The sequence below is a fragment of the Juglans microcarpa x Juglans regia genome, chromosome 2S (assembly GCF_004785595.1).
Source record: "Juglans microcarpa x Juglans regia isolate MS1-56 chromosome 2S, Jm3101_v1.0, whole genome shotgun sequence".
Lineage (NCBI taxonomy): Eukaryota > Viridiplantae > Streptophyta > Magnoliopsida > Fagales > Juglandaceae > Juglans > Juglans microcarpa x Juglans regia.
In genome coordinates this window covers 3,981,447-3,997,509 of record NC_054597.1, presented here as the reverse complement: position 1 = coordinate 3,997,509, position 16,063 = coordinate 3,981,447, and the positions used below count along the sequence as shown (strand labels likewise).

Sequence of the window (16,063 nt, the reverse complement as noted above, 5' to 3'; positions counted from 1 at the left end):
GTTACTTTACTTCTGGTGCACACAGGCAAATACATGCACAATGCACACATAATTAGTAATTAGTAATTACTGAACTCGAGTCATAGGCTTATTTTTGTTTGTATCTTGTGCTATGATATATAAGTGTACCTTTTCTTTTGGAACATGCTAGGTGAATGGTTATGGTATTGACTCGATGGCTAAATTTTTCCTTGATTTTGGCTATAAGCCACGGGACGAGTTGAGGTTTCCTGTAAAGAAATTGAAAGCGTTGTGATTTTCTCCTCCCAGGGTTCCTCTTCCTGACGGTGGTAGTGGCACCAATGGGCCTTTGCCAAGAATTTTTATATCAGAGCTTCTTGTAGATCAGATGAGTACGCAAACTCAGGTGTGTCCAAAGGACCATTCTTGACAAAGAGAAAATCTCAATTTTGCACATTGGCTCCGAGCATTTAAGCAATGATTCATCTGAATAGTGTTTTTCTTTTTTGACTGAAAGCTCGATCTCCAAGCAAATGATACTTGTGTTGATTTTGTTTTTGTTCAATCTCATTTATTGTCATGTGGGGTGTTTCTGAGACATACTCTTGCACAATCATGTTGATGCTTGGTGTCCATTAGGAGAACATGACGGAAGAGCTAGCTGGTTGAATGCAAGAATACACCAGTATTTCGTAATCTCTATTTAGATCAATATTTTAAATGAGACCTGATCTACCTGCACTTGATATGAGATTTGGCTTTCCAGCGTCTAACTAAAGAATGGTCCTGAAACTCCAATAATTTTTTATTTGTGTTAAACATTGTTGTAGCATCCATTTCGTACTATTTTTCTTTTTACTTACTTCACATATTAGTTGTTGCAACAGTTCTTATATTAGTTGACATGATACTAAATATAGCTTTGAGTAATGTTCATACCTTTTACACTTGCTTGAAAGACAGTGAAGTTATTAATCTAACCAGCAATTATGTTGTTGATCAATGTCTATTGAACCTGGGAAATTAATGATGCTTCATGCTCTCCAACTTCCTGCTTTTCTCTTCAGTCGTAATTTTATGCTTAGTGATTCACATCTTTTTTTGACAAGTAATAAGAAATTTTATTGACAAGTAAATAGGCATATATTAAAGAAAACACCTAAATACAAGCTAGGAACTGGAATGGACTAAAAGCAAATTACGAAAGTGATTCCCATCTATTTGTACTTTACTTTCCCTTTTCGTATGTGTTTGTGTGTATACATGTATTATTTTCTCATCCCCTCTCTTGGATTCTCTAAAGAACCCATCACCACTTTTACTTCATACATATGCTACTTGGCATAGTCTCTTGCTGCTTTTTATCCAATTTGTTATGTTTGTTTCTGCTCTTCGTAGGGTTGACCATATATATACTCTGTTTTGGTATATTTGCATCAAGCTATACCCCTATATTTAATCTACCGCAATCTTGTGGAAGAATATTATGAGATGGCACACCTTTTTCTCAAGTCCAATGTTCACCATACTAAACAGTTATATCTTATTCATTGATCTACAAAAGCACACGTCCAACAATTTGGTAACTCATCTTCAACGCCCGTGCCTGAGGCCCGTGTCCTCTATGGTACTAAACAATAACAAAATGACTGGTCTCTTCCCTTTAATTATTATACTTTTTGTTTCTATATTTGCTAAAATTTATTTTTTGTTCTCATTCATTAAATTATTCATTAATCTTTAAACCATATTATTTTTGTAAAAAAATTGTTTCACTCAACTAGGCAACTTGCTCATGACCTAGTATATCTATAAGTGTCTATCTCATTAGAATTATTTTTTGATTTGATGGACTGATTATCTTTTTCTCCATCTTTAGATATGTATTATATAAAATTAAAAGTATAATTGTATCTAAATAGCCTTAAAAACTCTTTAATTGAAAAATGAGATTATTTGAGTGTTACATATTAAAGATTTTTTAATCTCAAATAAGCTAAAAAATATGTTTGATGAAAAGTATCAAACGTGTTTTTCTAGATAATGTAAAATGTAATTCAAATTTTAAAAATACTGTTAATGGATAAAAATACATTTACAACTTTTAGATAATTACAACTTTTAAATAAATATAAAATGTTTAAAAGTGTTTTAAACTTATAGTTATAAAACAATACATAACATTTTAATATTAGAACTCATTAGTTAAATTATAAGCTATAAATCCTAAATCTATAAATTATATTTTCTAACGTAGTTTCAAACATGTACTATGTGAAACTTTCATTTATCTTAAAATTTAAATTGATAAAAAAGCTTAAAATCATTTATTTATATTATATTCTTAACAAAAGAATAATTACGTGCTGTACTAAAGTCTTCGAAAACATATCGTTGTCCATATCCTTATCACAAACAAAGATTTGTCCCGACAGAACTACCAAAATCATCAAAAACATTAGGATACTGTTTGTGGGCCGCCCGTCAGTGTATTTAATTTTTTTTTTCTATTTTCTTTTCAATATTTTTTTAATATTTTTAATTATTAAGAAAAAAATTAAAAAAATATATAAATTCACTAATAGTCACTTTTTTAACCATTAAATAAATAAAAAATTTAAAATTTAAAATAATCAAATAATAAATTTAAGGGGCTCTACTTACATTTTCCAAAACATTATGTTCATGTCCTTTTGTGAATTACGATGCTCGATTCCTAGCGGGTACTTCTATCGTCTCGAATTGCATCATAGTCATTATTATTATTCACAATCTATTTCAATTCATCTAAATTTATCTCAACTTATCTTACTATTATTCAGTACTATTCAGTAACTTTAACTCACAAATCTCACTACTATTCACAATCCATCTCAACTCATCTTATCTTCGAATCCAAACGATACTTAGAGTCGGGTTACTCTGCTTCCAGAGTAGTCCGCTCTAATTGACCGACAGTTACTTTTTACAATTTCTTTTTATTTACATTTTTAAATATATTTTAATATTTTTAAAAAATAAAAAATACACTAATACATTTAAAATCATTTTATTAATTATTAAATAAATTTTTTTTTCCCAAGTAGTCAAGTAGAGTGGACAAACTTGCTTTTTCCTTAAAGTTAATGTCTCAACACAGCCACCCTCATTTACAAAACGTATATTTTGAGATGTGCGACTGCCCGGTTTGGATAGCAGTTCAAATGTGATGAGGTGAGATAATATGTTTTAAATAATAATGAGAGTTTTTGAAATAAGATGCGATGAAATAGTTTGTAAAAAAATTATATATTTAGATAGTAAAACGAGATGAGATAATTTTAATTTCTTGGAATTTGACAAATGAGTGGATCCTATTTATCATAAATGTTTGACATATTTGAGATGAGTTTGAAAATTTATAGATACAATAGAAATAAAATAAAGATAAAATACTAACAGTTTGGATGTCCAAAACCCTCTCTTACCTACATACCAGTTAAAATAAAACTATCTATCTCATATGGCCATCCAAATAGCCCTAGTGTATCGTTAACAGGATATCTCCTGTTCTAATAACCAAGCATTGGCACGTATTATTTTCCAACAAATGTATTACCCCCTCCGCACCAAAACCAGTAAAAAAAAATAAAAGGAACATGGGCCTTTTGTCGTGAAAATCAAAAGAATAAGCGATTTTTCAAAAGATTGTTATTTGTTCTACGGTATTTTATAAGAAGTCCTATTCAAAATGGTGTTATTGTCTTTATTTTGTGGATAAATTTTAAAATATTGTAATGATTATATGAAATGAGTTGAGATATGTATATATATAATAAGTTGAGGTATATATCTTTAAAAAATATAGTTTCGTTTGGTTGTTGAGCTCAACTGAATTCAGCAAATTTTAAATTGAGTCAAATATTCAAACACTCAACTCTCAAAATATTAAATTTATCTTAACTCAAAACCTCCTTAAATATGAGACCCATAACTTTTTTCAAATTCTCATAAAAAATATTAAACTCATTTTAACATCTAAACATACTTTAAACTCAATTTAGATAGATCCCACATAATTCTTTCTACTACTTAACTCATTACTATTTATAAAGAACTGAACTGAACTTAACATTCAAATCCAGCATTAATTACTGTTAGATAAAAAAAAAGTTGTTGGAAGAAGACTTTAACAAATCTTATCGTAGCTTTTAGCATTATTCATTAACAAAAAAACATCTACATCATACCTTCAAAAAACATGACAACTTGGCAGTATATCTTGAAATTTCATGTAGATTTATTAGGATTAGACAATATCTTTTTATTTTGTCTGAACATGACTATTTTTATCTTTATAAAGAGAAGATATAAACCTTAGCCATTTTTGTAATTAGAAATTAATTGGGAACGCAATATATAATAATCTTGCTTAAATATAAGATTTCGTTTGTATAAAAAAATACTCTCAATCTATTTTATCTTATCTCATCATTATAATTTTTTAAAATTTTAATATAAAATATAATAAATAATTTGACTATTTCAAATTATAAAATAATAATAATATTAAAAAATAATATTATAATAATATTTTATTTAACTTGTCTAAAATATTTACCATATCTAATTTATTAACATGCCAATGTCACTAATTATTTGGAAAAAGAAATTAAAAAAGGTGAAAATAATCAAATATACCGCTGAGCCACCGGAAAAGTTTTTCTGCCCAAAGTCTCAAACCCGAATCGTATTCATAAATGATAAATTTGTATATTCGGTCGTGTCAGCGAAGTTCTGTGGCTGAGAAAATAAAACCCTAGAGGAACTGCGAAATCAGGAAGGGGGAAAAAGAAGAACAAGGAGGGAAGATAATAAGATAGACAAGACCGGATCGGAATCGACCCACATCCGCATCTCCTCCTGGTATGTACGTGGGGATTCATCATCTCCGCGATTAGGGTTGCGATTCTTCATAGATTAATCTTTTTGTGGCCGTTCTTCATAGATCCACCGATACCCCAATCTTTATCAAATATTTAAATGGTTTCTTCATTTGAAACGCTCAACTTTCATTCGAATTGATTGGCATTCGATTTCACACGGTTTACTATTTATTTTCGCTGCAGTTGCTGTTTCGCACTTTTTAGTTGATTTCCTCAAAGAGAAAATAAACACTGACATTTAAGTTTTGTGTGTCTATATATAACTGCTTCCAAATGAGAAAATTTTTGTAACATTCTTATAGTTTGTTATCTTGCAAGTTATAATTCCTTCTGATCTGATTTGCACGGACAATAACACATGGTAATAATATGCATGAATTCAGATGCTAGCTTAACCTCTATGCGAAATTTTTGAAAAATGAAAAGGAACGAAATAAGCCTTATTTTTTGCTCCCAAAAGAATGAAAAAGCAGCATGAGAAAGTTATCTTTGCTGAAAAGAAAGGTCTCTTAACATCACGAATCAAAAGTTCTGTAGCTATTGGCAGATGCATTGTCAAATAAGAAATGAGTGGCTCAGTGGAGTTAACAAGTTTTTTTGGTATGGCCCATCTTGTGTTGAAAAAAAAAGATGGAAAGAGAATTCTCCACTTTCTGGTACAGATGTTGATTTCTGATTGTCATGCATGTTTCTGGAACATTTGGATTAGAACTTGAGTGGTATCCTTCTGTGCATCACTCCGGATAATATTCTAGATTTATTAGCTGATGGTTTCTACAATCAAGATCCTCCCCTGTTTTGTGTTTAAGAGAATTGGAAGATGGGTGTTACTGAATTTGTCGAAAGGGTTTGATTTGAGGATTTCAGTTGTGAAAGAGGGGCGGAGGTGAAGTCATGGGACTAATTGGTTCCTGGTTCATCATGGCATAACTGTTTCTGTTTGTGCGTATATTACAGGAGAGGTTTTCATACATTCTACTCCCGAATCTTCTGAACGACCTTCAAGAGCCTTGCAGGGCCGTAACGCTGAAGGATATTGCATGCGAGAAATGGATCCTGGTCGCTATGGTCTGCAGCAAGGATGGGATAATAACAGCGTAATTGTGGTTTCCTCCTTAATAATCACCTATGTGGGATGATAAAACAAGAAATTTTTAAGGGCACATGTGGTTGTCCATTTTTTTCCGGCATCTCATCCCTAAATATGAGAGAAAGTCGTGGGGGCAGTGAGGATATGGAATGGATTTGCCTAAGCTCGTATCATGATTGATTATTTGTGGCTGACATAGGCTGACATAGGTTATTCTCTTGAATTCACAGGCTTTGGAGGGTTATGGCGCGGTACATGATCCAAACTACCGGTGAGTGCCGACCGTTTCTTATCATCATCACAAAAGTAATTTAGTACTCGTGGGTAGGAGTTTTCACTTTAAAATATGTGAATGACAAGTTCATTGTATGCTTTTAGTGGTGTGTATTTCATATGTGATTTTACAACCTAACTTTTTTTTATTACCATTGTTTCTTATATTTACCATTTTTTGTGTTCCTTTTGTTTGCATTATATCATCACATTTTCTCTTCTCTTGCCTCCCATTTTACATTTTTTGTTTGTCAGGGTTGGGGTTTCCCATGATGAGAGGAGGTTTTTAGATGAAAGATATTCTAGAGAAAATGTTAACCAGAGAAGTGTCTTCCATCATGACATTTTGGATAGAGAGAGCTATCCATCACCACCTCTTGCTACTGGCATTTGGCCACCATCAAGGCGGAGAAGTTATGAAGAAGAATATCCTCTTGACAAGGAATCTAGGCGTCACGAGAAACTGTACAATTCATACCATGAGATGGATACCTTTCGTGATCATGAGATCAATACCACTCAGAGATTTGAGAAGTTTGGGGATGGGTATCACGGTGTTGACAACTTTCGGGATCACACAACTGACAGGCTTGCAAGGTTTGGGGGACGTGACCGCGATGATTATGCTTATGATGACTATGATTGTAGGTCCCGCTTGTCCCATCAAAGTAGGGAGGATAGCCATGAGAGGGACTATGAATATGGTCGACATAGTTATGATTCCGATTATGACAGAGGTAGCAGGAGAGATGGTAATTGGAGGCGGCGTGAATCCCATGATAAGAGATGTATGAGTCGGGATAGAGATCCAAGTCCACATAGAAGGCATGAGCGCTCCCGGTCTAGGGGTCGTGATGACCGTCCTAGATCGAGGTCCCCTCGAGGACGAAGCCATGGTCAAACTCATCGTGAGGACAGCTATGATGATGATCGACATCAAAGGTCAGATAGACGAAGGGAGCGTCCAGAGAAGCGTTATCGTGAGCAATATTCTCCGGTATGCTTAAACTGTTCAACATGTATTTTGCATTTTATGTAGTGTACCTCTGAGTTTTTTCCTGCTAGAACGCTTAAGTGAGAATCCTGTTGTCGTGTAGGCCCCATCTGCCACTGTTGTCGTGAAGGGCCTCTCACAGAAGACAACTGAGGAAGATTTGTACCAGATCCTTGTAATAGTTTGACATTTTTCGTCCTGAATTATTTTATTTTTCTTTCAATCTATTCTCTGATCAAAACTCCTTTTGTGTGACTATCAGGCTGAATGGGGACCACTTCGTCATGTCCGTGTGATCAAAGAGAGAAACTCTGGGATCTCCCGTGGATTCGCTTTTATTGATTTTCCTTCTTTGGTACTCTAATATGTAACCTTTTTAATTTTTAATGTTTTCATACAAAATAATAGTTTTCATGGGAAGTTATTGTTCTGGAACAGGAAGCAGCACGTGCAATGATGGACAAGATCGGAGATGATGGTCTTGTTGTGGATGGAAGGAAGCTTTTTTTTGAGTATAGGTATTGTTTTTGTGGTTCTTGTTATTCTATCTGATGTTATTTATGACAAAATCTTTAGACTTAATTGCATATAAAAAATTCAGTCAGGAGCTCAGGCCGGGAGAAGTCTGGATGAAGTTTAATTTTACTGTGGTGATTATGGTTACGGTTGAATGTATTTTCCACTAGTGTTACTTTTGTTGTAGTGAAAGTAATACTGCACATCTTAAATGCATGCCAATTTTATGGTTCATCTTTTGTTGCTATTATACTTGGTGAACCATGTTTTGTTGCAGTAGTAAGCCAACTGGTGGGGTAGGTGGACCATTTGATCAAGACAATGCTGTGAAATCAGGACACTTTAACCATAGAAGCAATACAGTACCATCTGATTGGATGTGCAACTTTTGTGGCTGTGTCAATTTTGCTCGGCGAACGTCTTGCTTCCAGGTTTTTACACTTTATTGGTTTTTATCAATCTGTTTCTTTTCTTGTTTTAGGGTGTGATGAAAGAACATTTCTATATTAAAGTCAACTCACATGGCAGCTGTGAATCTACATTCTGTAGTTTCTATAACAATCTGCCTATGTGGTGTGACAGTCCAATGCTAGCTATATTAAGGTGGCAAGCACACTTGAATTGACGTGGGGACCATTTGGAGACAGTCAGGAATCTCTTATGCTCCGATGATACGTTCTTTTGGGTGTTTTATGTCATTTTAATATTGTTTTATTTTACGAATGCCCCAAATGGATGTTGAGGACTGCTTTGTCAGTTTTATAATGATGCTGTTCACGTGTCTTCTACCTGGTGGTTCATTAAACCTAGTTGGTGCTATTTAAGTTCTGGTGCTCAGAGCCGATACATGAGGCATGAACTAATTATAAGACATGTAGAATATAGGCTTGTAATAGATATCTTTGATGTCTAAAATTTTATTTCGATCATATTGGTTGTTACATTTTCTTGTGTTTGCTGCAGTGTAATGAGCCTCGTACTGATGATGCTCTCCTGACGGATGGTGCTTTATCAATTCCGGCACCCTTAGGGAAGAAAGGATTGGAGGCAGGTTAGTATTTGTGCTGCTTTAAGCTGGCATTTTTTTTTTTTTTTTTTTTTGGGCACTTCAATTTATAACTTGATGTAATTGTGTTCAGGTCCTACTCATGTTTTGGTTGTCCGAGGATTGGATGAAAATGCTGATGAAGAAATGCTCCGTTATGAATTTTCCAAACATTCTCCAATTAAGGTGCCCATGTGCTGAGCAAATAACTAAAAATATCTGTGTACTGTATAGTTTTTAACTAGAAGGCTGCATCACCCATCCCCTCAACTCAGTCCTCTTAAGCATTTGCAAATAAGTTTTATTGATCTTAACTTGCAGGACCTTCGTCTTGTCAGAGACAAATTTACTCATGTATCAAGGGGATTTGCATTTGTACATTTTCATTCGGTATGCTTATCTGGTTAATTATGTTGTGCTTTCCCTTAATTGATGTTCCAAGTGTGATCTAATGTTTTGGTCTTCTAAAACATATTATGAGGGATGGCATACACACGCTCTGTTAAAAGTAGAGAACTCAAATAAATGGTTGATAAGATTATATATTCTTAAATCTACTAGGTGCTTTGAACCTATTTTAAGGTGGAGTTAAAAATCTATGACAAGTCAGATGGAGTTCATTCTAATTTAGGACGGTGTGCATGGTTATTTAGATATTAGTTTTTTTTTGCTGAATAGAAAGAGTAAGAGGGGGTAACTGGAGGTGGCCTCACTACGTGGATGTGACCATAGCAGTACCTTACCCTTTGGCAACCGGACAAGAGGGGCCTAGATGGCAGGAAGCCGCAGGCACTTCCTTAAATCAGGTTTGAGCCATAGCTTAGACCCTAGCCCCACTAGAGAATTCAATGAATTTTTAGGTAGATAATACTAACAGTCTAAGGCGAATCTATTCAGATTCGAACCCAGGATTTAGTGCATGCCAAATCACATGGGAGTAGCCCAAGGACCATTGAGCCACCACCCTTGGTGGCCTTAGATGTTTGGTTGTAAAGGAGGAAAAGGAAAGGAACCTTGCAAATCCTTAAATTGAATGACGGAACCACTGTTTAATTTGGTTTGTGGTTCAGATTGACTGGTAATTGCTTTTTTTTTTCTCCTTTATTTTCCTCTAATGTTAGTACTTTTGGTACATGGAATATGCAATTGTTCTATGCAACCATGTAGTTAACATGAGTACTGCTTGCAAGGCAGGTGTTAATCAGACTACAAATTGTACAAAAAAAAAAAAAGGCAAACTTTTTGTTGGATAGGAAGGAGGATGAAATAGGAATTTTTCATCCAAAATCTATGACAAGTCAGGTGGGCACTCTAGCTGAATGTTTCTTCTCGGGTCATGTCCTAGGTGTATCTAGGTCCTTATGTTGTTTTTTCAAAAGGAACTCTCAGTCAAAAAAGTACTCAGGGCACTCCATTCTCCAGCAGGCCTGTAGAAATGCTCGCAATCCCACCCCCCCACGAAAAAAAAAAAAATGAAAAAAGATTTTAGGAAGAAAGAAGGTTGGTTACCAATTTCAGGTAGAATCATTGCTTTGACTTCTTGTAGGTGGAGGATGCGACCAAAGCTCTTGAAGCAACAAATGGAACAACTCTTGAAAAAAATGGGCAGATCTTGAGGGTTGCATATGCAAAAAGCATCCTTGCTCCAGGATCAGGTTCATCTGGACGTTCCCAGTCAAGTAGCCTCGCTGCTGCTGCAATTGAGGCAGCAACATTTTCTCAACAGGTGCTTATACACAAGTGTGCACGCGCTTGTACTTTTACTTTGACAGGATCTATTTATTTACCCATACATTAATCTGTCACTTGATTTCTCCTGTTTTGTTTTTATCTTGTATCTTTAGAAATTCAGCACTAGATTAGGTTTCGTTCCTGAAGACTTCTTGGAGACGGTTATATGTTTAGGAATTTAATTATTGTTTGGTATTAAAACAGAGTATTGAAGGAGAAAGAAGATAGAGAAAGTATAGTCAATCACATCTAGGTTTCTTAAGCAATCATACCTAGGAAGGATAAGGCAATAACACCCTCAAGCTTTTAGAAAACTGATGGAATTTGTGAAACTTGTTCAATGAATTTTGACAGATTTGGCAATTGCTAAACATTTTTCCAGTATGGACTAAGATTCCTAACTGAAACAGAAAAGTCATCTAAAATAACTCCTAAACTGAGTTGAAAACTACAACTCATTCCAGAAAAAGTTGGAAAATTTAAGATTGCCCCTGATCTCTTCTTTTTTCACTGATTACAAAAACTAAAGGATACTACAAAACAGCGCCAAGTAGGCCTCACCTTGAAACTATGCCATCACATACAATCTTTTGGTATTTAATCTCGTTTTTTCATTGTATCAGAACTCTTAGTCTTTTTTTTTTTTCATAAGTAAAGAGTAAAGAACTCTAAGGGCTAATTTGGGTAGTTGAGTATTCTGTCCACTACTATTCATTATTTTATTATTACTTTTCACATACTTTTTACTACTATTCACTACTATTAAATATTCTATTATTATTTTTTTACTACTATTCACAGAATATCTGAGATCACCACTCACTACCCAAATGCAACTTTAGTCTTTATATGATAAATGTGCCACAACAAACAAGTGAAACTAAGCGGTTCGATCCAAATTAATTGTTGTTTTGACTGTTATGTTTATTTCATATGAGAAGAATTTATTCTCGGCTAGCTCCGTATAAGTTTTAGCAGAGGTATCTGTCTGCCTCAAAGCCCTGTTCAGAAATAGTAATGAGTTATAAAATCAGACCTAGGTTAAGGGTTGAGTTTATTTTGCCCTTGCCCCTCCCAAATGATGTTTGACGTGACACATGTTATTACAGTCTTTCAAAATGCCACTATGTTAGAGGAGAAAACTCATTCTTGAAGGGGTTCACCATCAGTCTCCCCCTGTATCATTAATAGACTGTAGGAATCACCAAGGGAGTCATCTACCCTTCCCTGCAAACTAGCATAATCTTTCTAAAGCATTGGGCTGAGACATATTGTAGCATATGGACTTAATACTTGTGCTGGTTCTGTAATCTTATAGAATTGCTTTGATATGATTGCATTCTTATGCTCCTTTCTTTTTGACCTTTCAGTATGATGCTGTTGGATGGGCACCAAAAGAATATAACCCAGATGACAAACAATCAACCAGCAGGCAGGAACAAATTGGTGGGGAGCTTCCAGATCAAAATAATGGTTTGGCTTCACAATCTGGATTTGTGTGGGATGAGGCATCTGGTTATTACTATGATGCTGCTTCTGGATTTTACTATGATGGAAATTCAGGTTTATACATTTTCTAATTTGAAGCAGTAATCTGAATCCTTTTGTACTTATTATGGTGAAAATGGGAAAAAGATGATTATGCTTAGATGGACCTTTCCCTTTCTTGTTTGTTGGGTATCATTCTCTCTCTGAATAGATTTGGTCTACATGGCTGTTACATGCATTTTTCAAGTCAGTCTAATGTTGGGTTGATATCGTAGTGTAATGAATCTCTCTCTCTCTCTCTCTCTCTGTGCATGCACATACACAAACACTGTATGGACATGCATTCAGTGATATGCACGCATAATACAGCTTTCCAAGAACCATTTTTGAGGGTGCTTGACTATTTTTCTGCATAGTTACTGCCTTACTCTTTAGATTTTCAAGGGTTATTAGTGGATTAACTTAAATAAAGTGACCTTTTGCCCTATAGATCTATGGGCCTCTAGATTCCTTACTTTCTGACGGTTCTTTCTTCTTGCTGGAGTTGTGTAGTTTGATGTTTTTTTTTTTTTTTTTTTTTTTTTTGGTGTATGCATAATATGGTGCCCCTGACCGAGAAGCTGTAGAATGATCATTTACTTCCTTAATATATGAGTGTCTCTCTAGCATACAAGTACTTCCCTCTTTTATACTTGTGTGCTGGAATGGTCCCCTACTCTCCCCTTATATGTGTGTGTGCATGTATATGCATATGTCTATATGTTTGTGGTTCTGCTATTCATATAAGTTGCATTTGATCAATCCCCATGCAGTCCAGATTTTTAAAATTAAAATTTTCTGCATATTGGATAGTGAAAGTGTTTCATCTCATCTCATCTTATCATTACAACTTTTCCAAATTCCCACACAAATATAATAAACAATTCGACCTTTTCAAATCCCAAAACAATAATAATATTTTATTCAACTTTCATCTCAACTCACTATCCAAACCGCGCCTAAAATGTGGCCCCTTAAGTGCTTTCTATAATGGAATTGCTCGTTAATATATATATATATATATATATAGAGAGAGAGAGAGAGAGAGAGAGCTCTGCTTTTTTTGATTTTTTTTGGGTCTGTTCGCGGGGAGGGTGTTGCGTTGACATTGATGTGATATATTGTGCATATCAAAGGGCTTTACAAGTCCAGCACTTGTTGACATGCTGCAATTGAATGCAAGTGTTTGGTGTTGCAAACATAATTATATTTATATTATATCCTTGGATGTATCTGTACGTTTGCCCAATTTTATCAAAGTTGTGGCTGAGCATGTTGAAATGTGTAGATGCCGCAAGGTGCAAACCAGATGTCTTGTATATAAGACTTCATTTAGAAGTTTTTGGCCTGTCTAGGACACAACGCACAAGATGGAATATCTTACTTGACTTAGCGTTTGACAGCAAGCCAATCAATTTAGTAGTGTCCATGCTATGCAGTGAGGCAATGTATTACTGCTTGCAGCGCATATGTATGCAAACTGCAGTACCTGTTGTTTATAATTTGTTGATACACTGGATTATTGTTATCTGCAGAATTTTAAATATGTTTTGATGTTTATGCTAATAGAATGAATTTTAGTTTTAATCACTCTGAAATTGTTTTTTAGAATCCGGCCTTTTTTATTCTGTGCAGGGCTCTATTATGATGGTAACAGTGGAATTTGGTATACATATGACCAACAAACTCATCAGTACATCCCTTGTGCTGATCAGAACGACAACAAAATTTCTGGTAACCAATCTGAGCCCCCCAAGGCATCATATGGATCCAGTAATAGAAAAGTGATCATCTCTGCACCAGCTACAACATCAGTTGAGAAGACTGCCTCATTGCCAGATGCAGTACAGGCTGCAGCAACAGCAGCAATAGCTGCAGAGAAGAAAGAGAAGGAGAAACTAAAAGAGATTAAACTCGCTTCAAGGAGCAGCCTTCTGGCTAATAAAAAGAAAATGAATAATGTATTGTCTATCTGGAAGCAGAGGAGTCATGAAGGGCAAGCACCTCGTGCAGCTCTTGATGATAATCAACTATCTGGGTCAGCTGATGACAGACCCTTTTCTGTTGGACAATCTACAAAGAGCAAGTTTAAAACCGATGTACTGTCTACAAAAGATAATTCTATGCCCAGTTCAGGAACTACCACCACCACCTCAATGGCTCAGGCTGTTGGTTTGGAGTCTCCAGTGAAGCCTAGACCTGTGAGTAACAGCTTAGGGGGGACTGTGATGGGGGTTATTAGGGGTTCTGGAAGAGCTACAGTGAGATCCGAAACGTTGTATTCTGGATCATCTGCCGGAGTTTCCACTTCAACTGTCCCTGCAAATGTTGCTGGTTTACCTTCATCAACAAATGTGGATGTATCTACGGGTCTTACCCCATTTAAAACGGATGCATCTGCATTGGGTACCTACACGTCACCTGCGGCTGCTGGGGGTGGCAAGAGGAGGTTTTCTGAAATGCCATTTAATGCAGCTTCCGCGTATAAGGAGCAACCTCAAACGACCTACAGGGATCGTGCAGCTGAGCGAAGGACTCTGTATGGTTCATCTTCTGTTGGAGAGGATCTGCCTGACCTGGGATTTAGCGATTCAAGTAAGCTTTGCTCTGAAATATATCTTTTAGTGGCATGCCTTTGATCCTGTCTTATGGGTTCATGTTATAAATGTTTGTTGTTGCAAATGATTGCTAATGTAGTACATGGAAAAATGCTCCAATATGTTTGGAAATGTTACACTTCGTCCCTTTTGACATTTGTCTTTGCAATTAGCCCTGGCCCTGGGACGTCTGCCAAATATTATTTTGTTTCCCACATTGGTTATCAAAGTTTACGATCCATTGCTTCTTATCTCGTAATATTTGTTTTGATTTCTGATAAATCCGGTCTCTTTACTGTTGATGAACATCCAAGACCGAGATTTTTCATCAAGGAAGGGCTCTATGGATTCAATGCCTTTCCCCCCTGGTGTTGGTGGAGGACGTGTATTCGGAGATGGTAATGTTAACAGTTACGAGGTTATTACTCCAGACAAAGCAATTGATGAAAGCAATGTGGGTAACCGGATGCTCCGCAACATGGGCTGGCATGAAGGCTTGGTATCGATTCCTTCTTTTCACTTGTAATAATTATGAACCATTGAAGAATTGGCTATATACAACTAAAACGTGCCTTCCATATTTGATTGAAATGGTTCTTAACAGTAACCTTATTCTTGTTTGTGGTAAAACACAGATTTTATTTAACTTTTTTAGAAAAGGGATTCATTTATTATTTGTGAGCGGTTTGATGCAGATGTCATCATACCCTTACATAAATATCTTTTATTATGGTTACTAGCTTTTTTTTTCCTCTTTCCTTATGTTTAAAGCAGCAAGCTTTGTATAACAAGTGGCGTCTTGTACTTGTTTATAACTTTAGGCACCTCAAATCTGATAGTACCAGTGGCCACTTGGTCTTTGAAGCATTAAATTGGTGCAGATTCTGACACATACATACTGGGGACTTCTTTTCTTGTGTTGGTATTGATCTGGTGTGTGGTACGCAGGGATTAGGGAAGGACGGGAGTGGAATGGTAGAGCCAGTCCAGGCACAAGCCGTAGAACGTAGAGCAGGACTTGGGAGCCAGCAGAAGAAGCTTGATCCTAGCCTTGAGGTGCAGGCTGGGGATAGTTACAAAACCTTAATACATAAGAAGGCGCTTGCCAGGTTTCGGGACATGTCGTAGCTGGATATGCCGCAATTGAAGCTGCTTATGGATTGCAGGGAGCCGACACAAAAACCATGCGAAAGGGAGTCGGTGGCAGAGCTTTCAAATTGGTTAGAAATTGTGGTGTGCATGGTGGGGATAGGCGTTTTGGTCATGCAGTAGTGGTTAAAGGTGTCGTCCGACTCATTTTTATCTTGTACAAACTCGCTTTCCAGCGGTTGCGAAATTCTAAAATATATTTCAAAGCTCTGAAATTTTATTCTTCTTGTCAGCGTGCGCTGTTGACCACTTGAA

The 16,063-nt window shown here is 35.8% G+C and overlaps 1 protein-coding gene across 5 annotated transcripts; it reads left to right on the top strand.

Moving 5' to 3' along the window:
* The first annotated feature begins 4,675 nt into the window (after window positions 1–4,675).
* On the top strand, window positions 4,676–16,033 carry LOC121252158 (SUPPRESSOR OF ABI3-5-like). 5 transcript variants are annotated; one of them, XM_041151645.1, is made up of 16 exons: window positions 4,678–4,866; window positions 5,844–5,983; window positions 6,207–6,247; window positions 6,505–7,246; window positions 7,347–7,418; window positions 7,506–7,598; window positions 7,682–7,761; window positions 8,040–8,190; window positions 8,723–8,810; window positions 8,899–8,990; window positions 9,126–9,194; window positions 10,351–10,530; window positions 11,906–12,098; window positions 13,698–14,657; window positions 14,974–15,158; window positions 15,608–16,033. In XM_041151645.1, the coding sequence occupies exons 2-16, from the start codon at window positions 5,927–5,929 to the stop codon at window positions 15,785–15,787; spliced, it is 3,183 nt and encodes a 1,060-aa protein (XP_041007579.1). In that variant the 5' UTR covers window positions 4,678–4,866; window positions 5,844–5,926; the 3' UTR covers window positions 15,788–16,033. The 5 variants fall into 5 exon arrangements, with proteins under 5 accessions (XP_041007580.1, XP_041007579.1, XP_041007578.1 ...); XM_041151644.1 differs by having other exon boundaries at window positions 4,679–4,866; window positions 8,037–8,190; XM_041151646.1 differs by lacking the exon at window positions 14,974–15,158 and having other exon boundaries at window positions 4,676–4,866; window positions 8,037–8,190; window positions 15,608–15,816.
* Window positions 16,034–16,063: the final 30 nt, after the last annotated feature.

Excerpts from the sequence above, each read along its gene's own strand:
- LOC121252158 (XM_041151644.1), top strand. The coding sequence starts at position 5,927 with ATGCGAGAAATGGATCCTGGTCGCTATGGTCTGCAGCAAGGATGGGAT. Across the intron at positions 7,419-7,505 it reads AAGATTTGTACCAGATCCTT|GCTGAATGGGGACCACTTCG; the intron begins GTAATAGTTTGA and ends TGTGACTATCAG. Across the intron at positions 15,159-15,607 it reads TGGGCTGGCATGAAGGCTTG|GGATTAGGGAAGGACGGGAG; the intron begins GTATCGATTCCT and ends TGTGGTACGCAG.